At 41.2% G+C, this 19,884-nt stretch overlaps 1 protein-coding gene across 1 annotated transcript in view; it reads right to left on the bottom strand.

Annotated features, from left to right (window-relative positions):
- Positions 1 to 18,141, bottom strand: part of LOC141986274 (melanopsin-like) — a 64,334-nt gene extending 46,193 nt beyond the window's left edge. Inside the window, exon 1 of the mRNA XM_074950609.1 lies at positions 18,033 to 18,141. Coding sequence (XP_074806710.1) covers positions 18,033 to 18,077 — 45 coding nt within the window. The 5' untranslated portion in view covers positions 18,078 to 18,141. The remainder of the gene's footprint in view (positions 1 to 18,032) is intronic.
- Positions 18,142 to 19,884: the final 1,743 nt, after the last annotated feature.

Below are 19,884 nucleotides of genomic sequence, written 5' to 3'. Positions count from 1 at the left end.
CTGATAACTACACTCTGGGAATGGTTTTCCAACCAGTTACGCACCCACCTTAGAATAGCTCCATCTAGGCTGTATTTCCTTAGTTTGTTTATTAGAACAGCCTCTCCACTAGTAGCTTTCTCCACCTTCTGAACTCAAAAATGAGAGCTGTTAACTTATGGTACAGCCAATGAGCAGGTACTGTACTGTACAACTAACCCATTAGCAAGGATGAGCAGAAACGTCATGCCCGATATACGGTTTAGACCCAGGCCGATATTGATCCACATTGTAGACATAAATTGGGTGATGGCTCTCTTATGGAACTATAAGAGGTTTTAGTCCAATCCTGCAAGGTGTGGGTTCCTGCTGTTAGTTCCTGAGCAACCTCAATGCTCCTTGGCCATGATAGGAAACTAGGTTGCTCAGAAACTTTCAAGATACACTAAGAACCTTGCAGGATTGGACAGAAAATGAGGACCTGGGAGACAGTGGGTCCTGGAGAATTTTTTTTAAAAGACAGAAGTGGTGAGTGGATTTGTGGCTTCTCTTTTGGATTTGATTGGGTTTCTGAGCAGAAATCTTAAACAGTTAAGAAATTCAGTTAACTGCCCATATTGACTGTGGAAAAAACACAGAATTTGAGAAGCTGTCAGAATCATCTGAGGCTTTTTTTCCCTTGTTATACAACGTAGGCTTTTTATGCCAGAGTACATGCTCTTGGGCTGTAACTGAACCTCCACAGCAATGGAAGAAGGTACTCCATGTTTGGCTTTGGGATTCACAAGTTAATTAGGGACAGATTCTGTTTTGCGATTCCTGAGAGGCACAGCACAGAAGACTCATCCTGAGGACTGGGTGGGGACAAAGGCAGCCTTAAACCATTTTTGTGCCTCCCAGATTCGGAGCTGCTGCAAGGACTGAAATAACATGCTCCACTCTCCCCTGTCCACCACCACCTCCACAGCACGGGTTAGAGCAGCCTCGGGGGCACAGATGATTTTATATTTATCACCGTAATTGCTTCTTTATGAAAAAGTGGCTATAAACCCACTTTAATTTACATTTTCTTCCAGTTCCTCTGTATCTATGTTACAATATATAAAGGGATATTGAACTCCTTTATATATTGACAAGTGGATGCACGTGGGTCTAAGAGAATCTAACAAAGTGCGACAGTGGATTAACTATTGCCCAAAAGAAACATACAATCTAAAAAAATTGATAATGCCATAGGAATAAACCAGTTATATTCTCAACATCACCTATCAGTAACCCCAAGTTCCTGGCATACCCAGTCTCATGACTCAATGTGGGGAGGGAAAATTACTAAATTCAGTTGTTTTGCAATTAATAGGACTAGACAGCTAGAATGTGATTCATATGAAGGCCTCACAGTCCACAGAACTAATCAATAAAAACAAAAATGTAATGATTGGTGAAGTTTATACTTTTGTTTTGTCTGTTACAAAACCGTCTAATTTTTCCACATGCATACTTTCATGCCTTTGAAGTTTGTCTAACAGCCTTAAAGTGCAAATTCTACTCAGAAAATTATATAAAAATGGCATCAGATCTGCTTTCTGGGTGTATTCAGAATTACATCTGCTGACAGTGATAAAAATATGTTTTACTTCTATTATTCCTGAAAAGTCAGCACAGATAGGAGAATGATTTGGATTCTATTCCTTCTTGCACATCATCTGCAGTATTATGACAGGAATGTCCAGATGGTGCTGTGACATCGTCTTACAAGTTACTTTTCTTTGCATATGAGCAAGTTTCTAGTCCTGGAAAGAATGCTGTGTTGTTTGCTCTGTTGTGGTTCCTTTAGGGGAACTGTGGCAAGCAGCTACGGAGTTTGCTCTCTGCCTTAATCTCTGTAACTATAGTCAGTTCTTGAGGCAGAGTTGCTCCCTGAGAATTGAGCATTGGTGTTTGTCTGAGAGTTCTTAAAGAGAAGATTGTTTGCATGCTGTTTGTGACCACTTCTGTTTCAAGACTTGTGTATATGTGTAAAAAAAACCAAGTTACACTAAGAATATATTCAAAGTCTGCACCGCTGATTTCTCCTCCAATCGAAAACTGACTTGTAAGACCCCAACATTTGCTACTACTCGGCAGAGGCATGATGATAAAATTCTTCATTAAGTTCCAATTACACATCCATTAAACCTGTATTAACCAACTGAAAGCAATATGGTGGCACAGACTCTACCTTAGAGCCAAATCTGACCTGCAGAGCTTTTATCATTGGTGATGGTCTGTGAGAAAGAATTAACTCAGATTTATCTGCAAATCCCAAATGGAGTTTCTGAGGCCGGCAATTAGGGAAAAATAAATGTTTTTCCATGGAAGCATATTTTATCTGGAAATCATTGAGACAAACACAATTCTATACTGTCATTTTTTTAGTCACCATCCAGAATAGAAGTGTACTTTAGATTAGTGACGAATGCTAAGACTCTATAAAGTACACAGAAGATATTCTCTGTTGAGCAGGATAAGAAAGAGGACTTTTTAAACTGTACATGTATTTTTCCATCTTCCCTATATTTGATTAAAGGTTATGCCTATTCAGTAAATGAAATTGGTAACAAAATGTGCTTTTCCCTAAATCTCTCCTGCACTATTTAAGAATATGCACACAGGTTATTGTGGGGCAGAGTTTCAAACATTATTATAAGCCATAGTGTGCACAGGGTCAAACTGACTAGGACCATATGGCTTCCCTTTGCAGCTGGTTTTCTATGCAAAGCACTAAAGAAGCCTTGCTTTGACTGTTCTGGTTAACTGGATGTTCCATTTCTCAAAGTACATATACACAGATGGACAAGCATGTAAGAAATGTGGTAGAGGGAATTTACACGTGGTGGGATCTAACATAGGTAACAGACTTGCAGTACAGATTTTGTGAGAAAATGGAATTAGCACATTTCCTAGCCAATTTTCAAGACTACAACCCCATTGAAGGATTATTTTATATTACAAATAAAAACAATTTAAATGATCAAACATTTACTTTTCGGCATGTCACATGCACCCATGCAGCTCAAAGAAATTGTGCATAAAACGTCCAAATTGTACCAAAGAATCCAAATAGACATCATCTAAAATGCACTTAATCTAATATGCAGTCAGCACAAATTTATAGAAAGTCCTCCTTCATCTTGAAGCAACTTTGCATATTTTTTAACTCACTCATCAAAACCTAACCCAACACATAGCAAAAATTATAAGCATAGGAACAGAGTCTGAAAGTAAAAACTCAAGCCAAATTAGAAAAACAATACGATCCATTGCTATCTATACTTGACGAATTGGGGGCCCAATCCAGCTCCCATTACCAAAACTCTCATTGACTTCTGTCATAAACATAAAGGGAAGGGTCATCACCTTTCTGTCCACAGTGCTATAAAATCCCTCCTGGCCAAAGGCAAAACTCTTTCACCTGTAAAGGGTTAAGAAGCTAAGATAACCTCGCTGGCACCTGACCAAAATGACCAATGAGGAGACAAGATACTTTCAAAGCTGGGGGGCGGGGGGGAACAAAGGGTCTGTCTGTCTGTGTGATGCTTTTGCCGGGAACAGATCAGGAATGCAGCTCAGAACTCCTGTAAAAAGTTAGTAAGTAATCTAGCTAGAAATGCATTAGATTTCCTTTGTTTAATGGCTGGTAAAATAGCTGTGCTGAATGGAACGTATATTCCTGTTTTTGTGTCTTTTTGTAATTTAAGGTTTTGCCTAGAGGGGTTCTCTATGTTTTGAATCTGATTACCTTGTAAGGTATTTACCATCCTGATTTTTCAGAGGTGATTCTTTTACCTTTTCTTTAATTAAAATTCTTCTTTTAAGAACCTGATTGATTTTTCATTCTTCTTAAGATCCCAGGGTTTGGGTCTGTGTTCACCTGCACAAATTGGTGAGGATTTTTATCAAGCCTTCCCCAGGAAAGCGGGTGCAGGGCTTGGCGGGATATTTTGGGGGAAAACGTCTCCAAGTGGGCTCTTTCCCTGTTCTTTGTTTAACACGCTTGGTGATGGCAGCATAGGGTTTACAGGGTTCAAGGACAAGGCAAAGTTTGTATCTTGAGGACGTTTTTAACCTAAGAATAAGCTTAGGGGGTCTTTCATGCAGGTCCCCACATCTGTACCCGAGAGTTCAGAGTGGGGAAGGAACCTTGACAACTTCTATGGCAACAGGACCAGGACCAGGACCAGGCCCTTGAGGTGGAAGCTAGGGCATTTCCCTCATAATACGCAGCATTGGATTTCTAGTCTTTTTGCATCTGATATTACTTTCAGATGCATCCCTGCAACTGCTATTAAGCTAGTAAGGGTTATGCATGCATATATGAGAGCAGAGTTGTGTGCTCTGACAGACCTGATCAACTCTAACATCATATAAACAATAATGCTAACTATTATTATGATTGCTTCTCTCTATCCCCTGTTTTCTTTTACACAAGTGTCCTACCCAGGAAAAGAGATGCTGCATCCTGCTGCCATACAAAATCTTTGGGATTTTCTCTTAGAATTTCTGTATAGATTGTTTTCACGTTAAAAAAAATACATGCTTTAGCATCCTGTAAGAGCCAACACCCTTTAGCAACACTTGCGGAAAGTGAGACATGCTAATTTACCAACAGACCTTTTCAAGTTAAAGCACCAAAGTTTAGAGAGAAGGTTCACTTTTTCTATGACTTTTCAAGGCATAAAGGAGAGGAGTATTAATAAGTGCCAAGTTAATGGAAGAAAGAGCTGGTTTCCCAATGGCATAATTCACTTTTAGTTGAGATTTTCATTAAATTTAAGACATTTAATAGGAACTTCAAACTAAGGATAAAATGTTAAAATTGCTTAAGTGACTTAGGAGCCTACATTTCATTGAAAGTCAGTGGGGCTTGTGCACCTAAGTGCCTAGGGTGCTCCCACTGGTACTGCAAACCTTTGATGTAACATGTTCCCTTGACCCAACCTGCCCTCCAGTCCCATACTCCCATCATGGCTTTCCCAGACTCTGTAGCCCATTCTTTCAGCTTCTGCAGCTGCCTGGCCTGCCAGCTCACCACTGATTCCTTTCCACCTGACCTCCAGTCAGCCTCTCTCCTACACAATTCCAAACCAGTGTACCCACCCCACTCTGAACCAGGTTCACAGGACTTGCTCCCTTCCAATATTTTACCTGATCCCTCACATCCCATCAGTCCAACCCACTGCTGCTACATCCAGCTGCATGCCTCATGACTGCCACTCTAGCTGGCCCTTCTACTCATCTCTCACTGCAGCAAACCCCCAAGATTTTTCTGTTCTACCTGACAAGGCAGCTACAAATTCAGGCAAGACTGCTTTCTCCCCATCCCTCCCCCACTTTCCTGTTATTGTTTTCAGAATGTGCACACAAAGAGCAGGAATTCTGTCAGTAAGTGTGGTACAGAATATACAGAAAAATTCAAGCAATCCTCAAAATAAAAAACAGAGGCAATAATATGTATTTAATAATGGGGGGAAATGACTATTGTCTTTTTTCAGAATATACTAAAACCACTTTCCAGCTGAGCCTTGGAGGCCTCTCCTGCAGCCAGGGATGTGGAAGACCCACTCCATCCAAAAAGGAGAGCTACTACTGGCTTCCCAGTAAAGGACAACAGTCCTTCCGATTAACCTCCATCTCCACCAGACAACTACGGCTTGTGGGAAGACACAGGGGGCATTTTTGTTATTTTACTTAGTTTATGGGCATTTTGTGTCCGATTATTGCTGTGGGACAGGTTGCTTATTCATCTGTTTGATACATCATTAATTCCTTTGCCTGTCCTCTTCCCTTTCTTTTAATTTACCCCTCTCCTTTCTGGGAATAAAATGTTGTTTATCCTTATCTGTTGGGCCTTGATTTCCTCTCATTGTGAACAGTAATGTCCTAGAGGTCATAGGGGTTGTTTGTTTATGTCTGCAGCCAGTAGGTAGAGGCACTGAGCCTCAAGAACCTAAGGCCCTGGACCACAGGGCCACTTGGAGGAAGGACTTTACTATGCTTGGGGATCAAGGCTGCCCCAGAGGTGGAGTACGTACTTATGTCCTAAACAGAATATATTTTCCAAGGTCCTTGATCATATTCCCTTCCAGAACTATCACTATAACAATGAACTTCAAAAATGGGAGATATACTGTCAAATCCAAGTGACAGATTCAATTATTTAAGAACTTTAGAGGAAGACAACACTGTTGGGTTAATACAGAGTGATGAGAATAAATGAAGAGTGATCATTCTGTGAAATAAGAAATTGCAGGTTATACATGGAAAATCTCTGATATCAGAAGAAAAAAAATCTTCTAAAACCCCATTATTTTAAACCTGTACCTTTATATTATTACTATTTGAATTATCATAGTGCCCTATTGAGATAGGCACTGTATCTGTATAACCTGGGCTGAATCATGGCTCCTTCAAGTGAGGAACTTGGAGATTTTCCTATGCTATTTGACTTCAAATACTACTTATATATTCAACGTACCAAGTAAATGCAGAGGTTAATAATATTTTAGTGCTAGAAGATGTTAAAATACTTGTCACGGGGCACCTCTGTTGCTATCCAGGGTCCTTCATTGCCTGGCCACTTTGCATGGTCACAAACACACACTGGGTTGTCACCCTTTCACCAAGCATGTATTCACTCTTTTGTTACAAAGCAACACAGTGTAATGCAAGCTTGCAGCAAGAGGACTCTTCCACACAGCCCTCACTTCTCAGCTGAGGCTCCCCCTCTGAACTTTCCTTCTCAGTCCCCTGCTTCCTGTTCCTTACATTTATATCCCCCCAATTAAATCATTAGCCCAGTGATTACCACCCAGGTGCTCATAATCCACCAACAGAAAGTGTTTAATTGCTCACAGCTAAGCCTGCACCTTCTTCATGCTGCAGCAACATCAATGATCTGGGGACTACTAATAATGCCCTGTCACAATACTGTCAAAAGAAACTGGACTGTATACCAATATAAGAAACAAATCCAAGCAAGCTATAATATGGACTGAAATATATCTGTCCCAAGCCATTTAATTCTTCTGTTTCCTTGGCTTGCCACTAGACTTCAGCTTTTTTGGCACCAAGAAAAGCCCTAGCCTCAGCTGGTGATCACAGAAATGTTACCACAAGTTCTAATGACTGATGGAATCTATTTTAGGATATCTTTAGGTTATGTGATGAATAAGATAAATGGAATTCTAATCCGGTCATTATTACTAACAGCTGTGACAACCCAACAATTTTTAATGAGTTAAAAACATCTTTCAATAGGTAATTATTTCATCCATTACAGAACCCATGTGCAATAACACATATTCCTTTTCAATCCCCGTTATGTTTATAACATACTTTTGTAAAAATTTTGAGGGGTCTTTTCCCTGGACACCTAGACTACATTAGTAAAGTAAGTGTAAAAACAGGGGTTAAAAGATTTCACACATTCCATTTTTGAGTTAATTTTTCCTTCACCCATTAGGCTCAATTGAAGGACAAAACTTTTTAGTTTAAATATATATATGGCAATAAATAAATAAATAAATACAGAATAACAAGGCTTTTGGTTAGCATACAGAAAATTATGAGAGTTTAACATAGAAAAATCATGAAAGTAAACATTTACTAAAATACTGACCTTCTTACCAATTTTGGATAACCCAGAAAGCCATGGCTGCAAAAAATGTTCTTTTCTACCTATCACAGCCCAGGAAACGATGGCATATTCTGACAGATTTGAACTTGGTCATGGTGTCCATGCATTTATGAGTTCCAGACTTCACTACTGTCATGCAAATCTAGGGATGACACCACTGACCTGAACAAAGCTCCAACTGGTTCAGAACATAGCAGCCAATCTGCACAACAAAAGACCCCCAAGAGCATTTCCACCTTTGCACTGGCTCCAAATGAACACCGCATCAGATTCAAGGTTTCAATCTTTATCTTCATAGCTCTCCAGGTGATTGGCCCAAGTTACCTGAGGATCTGCCTCACAAAGCATCGTGATCATCACCACCCATGACAGCTACATTCTACTGGAACCAAGGAACTGTTACGTTCAAGAATGAAACTTGTGTGACCAGGAAACAGAATTCCCTAGGCAACAGGTTTAGAACTGTGGAACTCACTTCCAGGTGAGATCAGAATGACAACCAACCTCAAAGTCTTCAGAGCAAAATGATCTTTCTCTGGCCTATCTTTCCCATTGTACCCCATCACCATAAATAAAAAAAATCTTGTGTACTGTCTAGCTAATGGAGGGGAAAACAAAAGAATTGTGTATGTTCACTTTAATACATTTGTAAAGCTTTCAGGCATTACGTTGATTGAAGGTGCTGTATAGATAGATCGATTTGTTAATGCTACCAAAACCCAGAGATGGAATTACAGTTTTATAGGAAGAATTATGGTGTATTCATCACCATAATTCTGTCTTGTTTCATTTAATCTGTGTAAGCCAGTGGTCTCAAAGAGCTTTCCCCTGCCATCTATTGATGAACTGGGGAAAAAGGGCTTGCGTATTTGCATAGACACCTATTCTGCCTAGATAAGTGACATGCTTGCTTGCCAAATATATCATTTTAGACTGTTTTGGGGTTAAAATTCACTTAAGTCATGCAAAGGGTAATGAAATGTTATCCTTATTGTATGACTAAAGGGCAGCAGGACTGTACATAATATACCCAAAGTGAGGGGAGTCCCCCTTAATTTAACCTCACTCACTCAATGGGTGTAGTGATGCCAAATCCAAGAAAAAGTTAGAGGGGGTGGAGACAGGTGTTCTTATCTGGTTGCGCACACTCTTTTAGATGCCATTTGACCCTCCCCTCTAATGTTTAAAGTCAGAGCTGATCAGACTCAGTTGGGAGTCCTTGTTTCTTCTCGGTGATCACTGGAGCTGAAATCACTGATAAGCTGGTCTAGGGGTCTGAGCCTTAGGCTTTGTCTACACTGCATTTTCGTCCGTTAAACTTTTGTCGTTTAGGGGTGTGGAAAAAACACCCCCTGGAATGACAAAAGTTTTACCGACGAGAAGCGCCAGTGTGAACAGCACTTTGTCGGCAGGAGAGCTCTCCCGCCGACAAAGCTACCGCCTCTCGTTAGGGGTGGATTTATTTGGTCGGCGGGAGAGCTCTCTCCTGCTGACAAAGAGCGGCTACACTGCCCGCCTTTTAGTGGCGCAGCTGTGTGGCTAAAAGGTGCATCGTGTAAACATAGCCTTAGATCTGGTGTGGGGACAGCATTGCAATGAAAGACAACTCAGAAGAGGCATCAGTGAACTTCTCCAGTACCCAGTGAAATGACGAAGAGCTGAAATCACGAAGGACTGGGGTAGATGATGGAACCTCAGAACAGACAGCAGTGAGCAGTGGTGGCAGCAGCATGCTGCAAAAGCAACAGCTATAGAGATGGGAGTGACAGAGGCACCACTCAACCATCACTCTCCCTCATGGGCAGGAAATGAACCCACTTGAATACACCCCTGGACTCTGGGATGTTGCTGACCTTGGACAACAAACCATGAATGGGAGGCAGCGCAGGGAAGGGAGAAATGGCATGTTACAGGGACATTCATCCATCAGACTTTCACACTGCAAGGAGGGAAACTGAGACAAAGGACTACTGCCAAAGATACTGTGGGGTGGGTGTTTACTTACTGTTTGTATAATTTTGAATAACTGTTGCTGTGTTTCCCAAATTAATGCTGTGTTCCTTTTCCTCTTAATAAAAGTTTTCTCTTCTTGTCCACAGACTCAGTGTTTGCAAGTGAGGAAGCAATGGGACTCACACGTATCCAGGAGTGGTGTTTAGTTTTCCCAGGTTTCTGGATGGAGGCTCGGCTAATTCTGTTTTTTAATGTTCAGAGGAAACCCTACTCATTGAACCCACCCCTTGTTGCTGCTGACACCACGTGACAGAAGGGTTATTCTTGTAGCAGTTTCTTTCACTGTGGCTTTAATTCCATAGGCATTAAGGGCCAGATTTTCAAAGGTATTTAGGTGCCTAAAGATGCAGATGGGATTTTTCTAAAGTTGCCTAATTCTTTTTGAGTGGGGTGAGGTGCCTAACCTGCCTAGGCACCTATCTGCATATTTAGATGCCTAAATGCCTTTGAAAATCTGGCCCCAAGTGATTCTTATATATATAAAACTTTGTATGGTCTTAGACTAAATAGCATACTGTCCAAGCAACCTTTGGTTTAAGGTCAATGGATGCTCCAGCAGCAGTGGGCAATGTTATCAGTCTAGAAGGCTGAATCAGCAATTTGTCAGGAGATGAACCATGCTTATTTATATGCAAATTTATACAGGATTTTAATCTGAGAAGAACACACGGTTATTTGTTTTTCGTTTATATATTTAAATTTCAAAACTGTTCTCCTCCAGAAGACAAAGGGACCTCTAGGGTGAATTTGTAATTAACATGTTCAAGGTCTAGGTCATGCCTTGGTGCAAGCAGATTATTTTGCATTGCCATGGGGAGAAAGAATTTTATGGAGAATAAACAAGTGTTTCAGTGAAAACAGGCAAATTTCTTTTAAATTAAAAAAGCTAACAGTATAGAAAGTATAAAAGTAAAATGTAGCACCAAAGATACTTTAAAAAGAAAGTTTCATACAATGCTGGTAAACAGATAAGGAAATTAAACTTGTGTGTATTTGGGGAATAATTTAAAACATAAGATAGATTTGTAAGGATGGTTAAATCAAATGGTAAAGTGGACTTTTACACCTCTTGTAAGACTGTCTATATACATAAATTAAAACTGACTTCTGTATAACTAAGAAAGCTTGATTAGCACACAAACACATTCCTTTTGGAGGGACATGTGACACTTCATATTGATAAAAGAGAAAGAATGGCATAGCTTTGAGCTGGGGAAGCATCCAGATAGCCCTAAAGCAACTATGTAGGGGAGATGGAGGAATCCTTATTCCTGCTATTGTCCAGTGCTAGGACAGCTGTGTTAGGGCTAGGGACAATCTAGCCTATAGTAGCAGAATTCTAAATGGGTGTCTAACTTCAGTAATTCAGGACATTTCTATTGCTCCATCATAATAGGAATTTGGAATCTATATCCCTGAAACAACTCTTGCATTAGTTTTCCAACATCAGCCCAGAACTTATAACAAAATGCTGGAGGGAACACTATGATGGAAGCCATCTTCTATTTTTGTAAAGCTCTTGGGTTTACCTTTTAAATTAAAAAAAATGAAGCCCACATATCAATTCAGATAGAGCCTGTTTTTATTATAGGACACATCACAAAACCCACAAGCCAGGCAGTAATTTCTGAGATTCCAACACTATTTTATAGAAACAAGGTGGGTCAAGTAATATCTTTTATTGGACCAACTTCTAATACAAAGTGGAACAGATTGTTTAGCATAAGGAGTTAACACATATTGTAAGAGCCCATTCAAGGTGAAGTAGCCAGTTAACACTTCTGTAGCAGTAGGACAAAAGAGGGTGATTAGCGGGTTACAGATTGTTGTAATAAACCCAGTGTAATAAATCCATTGTTGTAATAAACCCAGTGTCTTTATTAAGCCCATGATTTTTAGTGTCTAGCAAAGTTAAGAATTTAAGCACTCAGGGTCATCTTTTGAAGGTGTGCAGGTTTCCTTGGAGAATGGGGACTGAGAGATCAGATATGGAAATAAAATATTTATTTTGCAAAAACGGTTTCATTCTTCTGTGTGAGTTCATTTTAGAGTGTAGTGATTGTCTCATTTCACCTTTCTCCCCCATGCATTCTCAGAGCCCGAGCTCCAGTTCAAGCCCGAACATCTGCACTGCAATTTTATCGCCCTGCAGCCTGAGTGCAATGATCCCAAGTCTGTTGACCCAGGCCAGCAGCAGCCATGCTGCTGATCTTTTATTGTGGTGTGTACATGTAACCTCTGAGTACCTTTCTCAGACCTGAACAAGAGCTCTGTGTAAGATTAAAAGCTTGTCTTTCACCAACAGCAGTTGGTCCAATAAAAGATATTACCTCCTGCATTTTGTCTCTCTAATATCTTGGGACCACCAGGGTGTAACTACAACAACACTGCAAAAAACTATTTTGTCTCAGGCAGAAACTTACTTTCCTTTCAACCTATTATAAACAAATGGGCAGGCAAATAAGCAAAAAGACACATCATAACAACCACTAGAATGTGAGAAGAGACAAATCCAAAAGGTTACACTAAGGTTAAAATATTACGGCCAAGGAATCAGTTCAGTTATACCAGTGAGAGACAGGTATAAGTAAGAGGAAAAACAGGCCCTTACTGCTAGCATAAGGATCCTCTGTATAGTATTAAAACTTAGAGTTCAGTCCATGGAAGATTACTCAACTCTTCAAAGCAGTCATTCCAGAATTTTCCGGTAGCACTCCTAACTCAAACAATCTTAGCTCAAAAGCTAAAGGACCTGGAGAAGACTGACAAAAACTTACCAATGAATGTTCAGTTCTCAAAAGAAAGCTCAATCAAGATTCCAGCACGTACTGGGCTTGCCTTACCATAACTTTCCCCAAAATTCCTGGGGATTAATTAACAGACAGGCATTACATTTATTGCTTCCTCTCTCCTGGATGCAGACCATGTCCCTAGGTTCCATTGCCATGACATCCCTCACCCACACTTCCTTCCTCCACCTGGCTGCCCAGTCCATACCTCCTTCCTGCACAGTCATCCATCAGATTTTGGAATGTAGGAGGAGAGAGATATAGATGGAATGAGACTCTATATCTATGGATTATAAGGGCAGAATTTGGCCCCATTTATTTAACGGAGTACTGTATATCAGCTCATAAGAAAAGATCCTATTATTATTTTAAATATCCACCAAGCTTCGCTAAAAGCTTGCACATTAACAGTAATTTTTTGTCACTATTGCCCAGTGGTAATGTTAATAGTGAACAAACGATGAAGTTGTAAACCCTGTTTCCTGGAGATTACAGTTCATGAGGCTGAATATAAAATAGACCAATTGCTTACTGATTGTCTAAAGGTCTAGAGAGTTACCCTTAGAAGCCACCAAAGTAAAACTTGACACACTGTTAACTGCAAATATTTATCCCTGTCACTTGCTTAAACCACTCAGCATTCCTCACTTCTTGCTTTAGTAGCATTTTTAACAGAGAATATGATTGGTCTCCACCCGGAGAGAGACTGCAGTGCTGTACATCTTTCTCAAGTGATGCTGTACACAAATTCTGTGGTGCAATGGTTTTGAACTTACTCGTCAATAATAGCCTTTTCCCCTCTAACATTCCATCTTCTATGTGTTTATCTTTCGATGGCAACAGTGGGATTTATGTTGACTTTAATGGGAGCATAGTTAGGTCAATCCTGGGCATTTTTGAAAATCCCACTTTATGCTCTTCAGGGTGAGGATTATCTTTTGTTTTTATGTCCTGTCCTGTCACAAGAGCATTGTCATTACTAATAATAACTCTTAGAGTGAACATTTCATCAACAGTGCATATCTAAGGTAGGTAGAAAAATTAAACAAATCATGGCACATGATACTTAATGTATAAAAAACTATGTCAAAATACTACTCCCAAAGGGTAAATAATCAAAAACTAATTTCTCTTCATTGGATGATGAAATTTTTGCAACTTGTTTCACACAACTACTTTGTTCTCTAATTTTGTAATATAAAGAAACAAAACAAATGTACATCCATGAAACTCTCTCTTCAGTCACTGTTGATTAGCAGAGTCCAAGAAAGAACACTTTAAAGTGATTCTTTCTCTTCCATTCCAGTAGTTCTATAGTACCTTTATTTATTTAAAACTAAAATGTTCATGCTATTAGTCCATCATACGGAGTAACTACTTTGGCTAGCTGGACTTTTTTTTTTTTAAAGGTTATTTCATTTTAAATAGGAAGCACTACACAGCCACAACATATATCATAGAGCATTATTGCAGACACACCAAGGCTCCAATTCAGCACATATATAACTTTAAGCACACTCTTGGCACTTTGCCGAATTGGAGCCTTGTTGTACTCACACAGCACTTACTCAGATGTAGAGCTGTGCTGATTTTATACCAGCTGAAGATCTGGCTCACTGTACATTTACCCAATAGACAACAAAAGCTTTGATCAAGTCAGAAAGCTGCAAATTAGAAGGTCTCTAAGTAGTACCATCCATTAGATGGAATACCATAATCTGGAGCCGTACCTGCCATTTTGGGATTCAAAAGTAAAACTTTTCGGTTCACGTATTTATCTATTCTGGTTACTATTAGGTATCTCAAAACTATATAATTATGTACCTATTCCAGCGATATGATACACTTACATTCACAGTTGCCTATTTTTTTTGTGTGGCAGTTACAGAGACAGTTAGGTCAATTCACAAATAGGGGCTGGATTCTCCAGTCCATTGAAGTTGCTCTGTGATGCTCTGATGACTCAAAGTTGCCATAAGATCACCTTAACTAACCAGCAGAGGAGTTCATCAGCTCCGGGGAATCCTCTGGTGGCACAGAGTCACTGCCTAGGGTCCTATGCCATCCCCTTCTTGGCCTCTGTCCACTGAAAAGGGCACTAGCACGTCTCTATGCCCTCCCCTCAGCTACTTTAATGGCTCTTCTGGGCCACTGACAGCTGGTGCAAATACTTTTTGTTTGTTTTATTTTAAATACTGTAAAAATTTGAAAGAACTTAAGCACCAATAAATAAACAAACAAATTTAAACTGTGTCAATTTCATTAACAATCTGATTTAATCACATAAAATCAAGACAAAATATAAATTGCTGATCTGGGCCCAATCCTGCAGTTCCAGTTAAGTTTAGTTGGAATTCTGATTGACTGAAGACTGTTGGAACAGACACAGCATCTTAAACAGACCCCTTTGTGGCTTGATATTTCAGCACACAGAAAAACATCATGCAATCACATGAGACAGCTGCAATCCTACATGCAAAAGGCAATAAAACATGGGCAAAGACTTCTTAGCTTTAACTCTGATTTTGTCTTTTAGGTTTGAATTCTACCCTAAAGTATTCAAATGGATTCTTATATAGTTGAATTTATAGAGGCTGCTAAGAAATAATAATAATCAATGTGACCTGTTCAAAATAGAATGAAGAACATAATGACCTGGAACAAAATGTAGAGATAATTTTGCTAGGCTATTTCATTCAAAACGTATTAACAAATACACACCATATTATAATAAAGGTCTGATACAAACTGATAAAACCAGTTAAATAAGAAGTGAAGACCCAAAATCAGTTTTTAGTGGTGCCATTGTGATTACAGGTGTTCTTGGGATCGGGGCACTTGGTGCATTTAGGCACTTTGGTAAGTGGTCTAGTTTTCAAAAGTCCTCACTTCAGTGTGAGCTGCTGAGGGCTCAGCACTTCTGAAAATCATAGATTCATATATACTAAGGTCAGAAGGGACCATTATGATCATCTAGTCCGACCTCCTGCACAACGCAGGCCACAGAATCTCACCCACCTCCTGCGAAAAGCCTCTCACCTATATCTGAGAGACTGAAGTCCTCAAATTGTGGTTTAAAGACTTCAAGGAGCAGAGAATCCTCCAGCAAGTCACCCGTGCCTCCTGCTACAGAGGAAGGCGAAAAACCTCTTCCAATCTGCCCTAGAGGAAAATTCCTTCCCAACGCCAAATATGGCAATCAGCTAAACCCTGAGCATATGGGCAAGATTCACCAGCCAGATACCCAGGAAAGAATTTTCTGTGGTGACTCAGATCCCACCCCATCTAACATCCCATCACAGGCCATTGGGCCTATTTACCATGAATATTTAAAGATCAATTAATTACCAAAATCATGTTATCCCATCATACCATCTCCTCCATAAACTTATCGAGTTTAATCTTAAAGCCAGATAGGTCTTTTGCCCCCACTGCTTCCCTTGGAAGGCTATTCCAAAACTTCTGATGGTTAGAAACCTTCGTCTAATTTCAAGTCTAAACTTCCCAATGACCAGTTTATATCCATTTGTTCTTGTGTCCACATTGGTACTGAGCTTAAATAATTCCTCTCCCTCTCCGGTATTTACCCCTCTGATATATTTAGAGAGAGCAATCATATCTCCCCTCAACCTTCTTTTGGTTAGGCTAAACAAGCCAAGCTCCTTGAGTCTCCTTTCATAAGACAGGTTTTCCATTCCTCGGATCATCCTAGTAGCCCTTCTCTGTACCTGTTCCAGTTTGAATTCATCCTTCTTAAACATGGGAGACCAGAACTGCACACAGTATTCCAGGTGAGGTCTCACCAGTGCCTTGTAGAACGGTACTAAAACCTCCTTATCTCTACTGGAAATACCTCGCCTGATGCATCCCAAGACCGCATTAGCTTTTTTCACAGCCATATCACATTGGCGGCTCATAGTCATCCTGTGATCAACCAACAGTCCAAAGTCCTTCTCCTCTTCCGTTTCTTCTAATTGATGCGTCCCCAGCTTATAACTAAAATTCTTGTTATTAATCCCTAAATGCATGACCTTACACTTCTCACGATTAAATTTCATCCTATTACTATTACTCCAGTTTACAAGGTCATCCAAATCTCCCTGTATGATTTCCCGGTCCTTCTCTAAATTGGCAATACCTCCCAGCTTTGTATCATCTGCAAACTTTGTATCATCTGCCAAAAAAATCACCTTGGTGTAATTTTAAAAGCCCATTTTAAAAAATCTCATCCAAAAAGTATTCATCTGGGTATGCTATGAGAACAACCTATTGAGATTAAATGACATGTGCCTTAATTTGTGCCTCATTTTTTAATTTCTTTCACTTCAGTAACTGTCAGAACCCCTTCTGTTACTAAAATCTTGGCTTTTATAATAGTAGTTTACAGAAAGAAAAGAAAATATTTATCCTAGTGGATGCAATGATGGTCATTTTGGCTAACAAATTTAGTTTTGTGGGAACTTTTAAAGATCACAGCATTTTAGAAACATTTTATTCTAAAATATTTATAAAGCAACATAAATTTATTTAGATGGGAAAAGCATACATAAATTTATAGAAAGAATCATATAAGTAGTTTGGCAAAACTACCCCATTTCCCTCCAAAGGATTAAAAAGCAATTTGCAATGCACAAACAAATCCCCCTTTTGTTATAAGTTTATTAAGCTGTTATTTGAAAATTTTCTTAAACAATGTACAAACGTTCACACAGGTTGCTTAGCATGACACTTCATTAATCAGCTTCACACACAGATTGCAACTCTGAAATCTGCTTTGGGGCTTCTAATATATATTCTTTTCTCCAGCAACACTTTCTGGCTCTTATCAAAAAGGTCTAATGGGCGCAGATCCTGCAGGAGCAGCAGGTACCTGAGTGAGACATCACTTGGTGCATCAGTCCAATGGGGAGGGTTTAACTCGGAGAATCTTTCAGAGAGCCTACGGCTCTCTAGTTCCATAATAAAAATCGTTATTCCTTATGATAAAGAGAGCAAGTTTTCCTACGGGAAGATTCAGATTACCACCTCCTAAGAGCAGCAGTCAAAATGCATTGAAGCAGAACACCACCGAGAAGATTCATCAGAAAAATAAATAAATAAAATGAATACATTTTAGCATTAAGAAAGCAAAACAGCACAGAGCAATCTGTTTACACGACACACACCCCGCCTTCCCAAATCCCACTCCTATGGAAGAGGACTCCCGCGCCTTTAAACTTTAAAATGCTGGGTTTTTTAATGTCTCTCTCTCTCTCGGATGGAGGATGTTTGCCCTGTGTTTCAAAGAGGCGTTTAACAATAAGAAAGCAAGAGCCCTCCCTCCAAGTGACACCAGCGCCGGGCAGCCCGGTGTGTACGTGGGAGCACCACTTCAGTGGCATTAGCCCCCCACACACACCACGCCTGAGAGTATTCCGCCTCCCCCACTGGACGTGTGACGCGCCCCAGACTCTCTGGGCGGGGAGGCTCTGACGGCAGGACAGCGGGGATTCTTTCCAAACCCTCCCCGCGCCCTGAACTTCTCCGCTCTGCCCCGGCCACCAGAGCCGCTGCCTGTCCCACGCGCCCGGCCTCACCTGCTCCTGCGCCCCCGCCATCCTGGGCTCTGCGCCCCGGAGCATCCAAGCCGGCCGCGGGCGCAGCTGGCCGGGGCACTCAGCCCAGCCGGGCAGGCGGCGGAGGAACCGGCCCTACTGGTCCCCCAGCTCCATCCCGCGGGGACGCGGCCCCTGCTGCCCCAGAAGCCGCCGCCGCCGCTTGCTCCTCCGGCCGCGCCACGGCTGCGGGAGTCGGGGAGGGGAGCGGGCGGGGAGCGCGTGTGAAGGGCCCGCCGGCTTCTGGCAGCCGCCCGCTGCCTGTGCCGGGAGGGGGAGATGGGACTGGCCCGGCGCGCTCCAGCTATTTAAGCGGCTCAAGAGGAGCGTGGTGGGGGTTTCCCCGCCCCCTGCTCCCCACGCCAGCCGGTGACCTCGGCAGGCCAGAGAAAGCGGGCTCCGCCGCTCCCCCGCAGCCGCAGCTCTGGGCCACAGGGACCTGTGCGCCCCTGGAGCTGTCCCCCTCCGGCAGTGGGGCGGCCGGACCCCTTGAGCCTCGCTGACTGCAATGCTCCTTGTCCTCCTCTCTCTCTCTCATGCCCCTGCTTTAGGTTTTCCCTTCACTCTTCTCTTGAGTTCTTTCCTCCTTAGCCATCCCCTTTTCCGTTTCCTTTTTCTCATTTTCTATCCTTCCTCCTCTCCTTTTTCTCCCACTTTCCTTCTCCCAAGTTTTTCCCTTGGGCTCCGCCTTTTCTTTCTCTCATCCCGTTTCTTTCACGCTCTTTTCTTTCTTCTCTCTGCCTGGTCTCCCTCTTTCCCTTCCAAGTAACCCTCCACACCTCATTATCCACTGTGCCTGTTACCTAAAATGCAAATCGTTGCTGCCCTCTGTCCATGTTCCAGACAGCAAAATCAAAAAGGATTTGACATTGTGGATTGACCTAATTCTCTCCCCTCCCTTCCCTCAAAACATAGGCATGAGAAAGAAAAACACAAAATGCTTTATGATGTATTTGTATTGTGGTAGCACTTAGGAGCTCCAGTCATGAAGTGTATGGGGCTAGGTGCTGTACCAACACATCAGATGGTAGTCCGTGACCCCAAAGAACTTACTGTGGTGCTGGCAGACCAGGTGCCAGTTCTTGCCAGGGCTCTAGGCCTCAGCCAAGAACTGACAAATTCATTGCTGGAAACCAGCCCACCTCACGTGGGTGTTAGTATAGTTAAGATGGTTATTGGACTTACAACAACGTGTTTAGAGTTGATTAAATGCTTGTAAGCTGCTGCATACATTAATCTCACTTATGTCTTTATCACATGCTATAAGGTCACATTTAAGTTTTTGCTTTGTAATAGTAATAAATATTTGCTCTTAAACTGTGAACCCAGTCAGGAGGGATCCTCTCCTGCCCCTCAAGAAGGCCTATCAAATCTAAATGGGCCATTGTGGGACATCATAATACAAAGACTTTGTTAGTTGCCACCTCACACCAATGAAGAGGCTACCTGCAAAAGGGCTCATCCGAACAGCTTGAATTCTGGAAGGAGGAAATAAAAATAGCTGACAACAATTTTTTTCGTCTTTTGCTGTTTGGACTCTCACAGGGCTAGACCTACAAAATAGAAGCAGAGATCTTCACGGTCAAGCTGGGTTAGCCCCAAAAGACATTCGGAGCTGACAGATCACTACAACTCAGTCACCTTTTGAAACCACAGACTAACTCATTTGTGTATATATGCTCGCCTGCTTTAATCTTGCAATAATTCTCTAATTTCTTTTCCTAGTTAATAAATCCTTAGTTTACTATAGGATTGGCTACAAGCCTTATCTTTGCTGTGAGATCTGAGGTACAGATTGACCTATGTTAAGTGACTGGTCTCTTGGGACTGGGAG

This window comes from Natator depressus, chromosome 4, assembly GCF_965152275.1.
Source record: "Natator depressus isolate rNatDep1 chromosome 4, rNatDep2.hap1, whole genome shotgun sequence".
NCBI classification, from domain to species: Eukaryota; Metazoa; Chordata; order Testudines; family Cheloniidae; genus Natator; species Natator depressus.
Note: the sequence above shows the minus strand (reverse complement) of the source record. Positions and strands in the feature narration are given on the sequence as shown.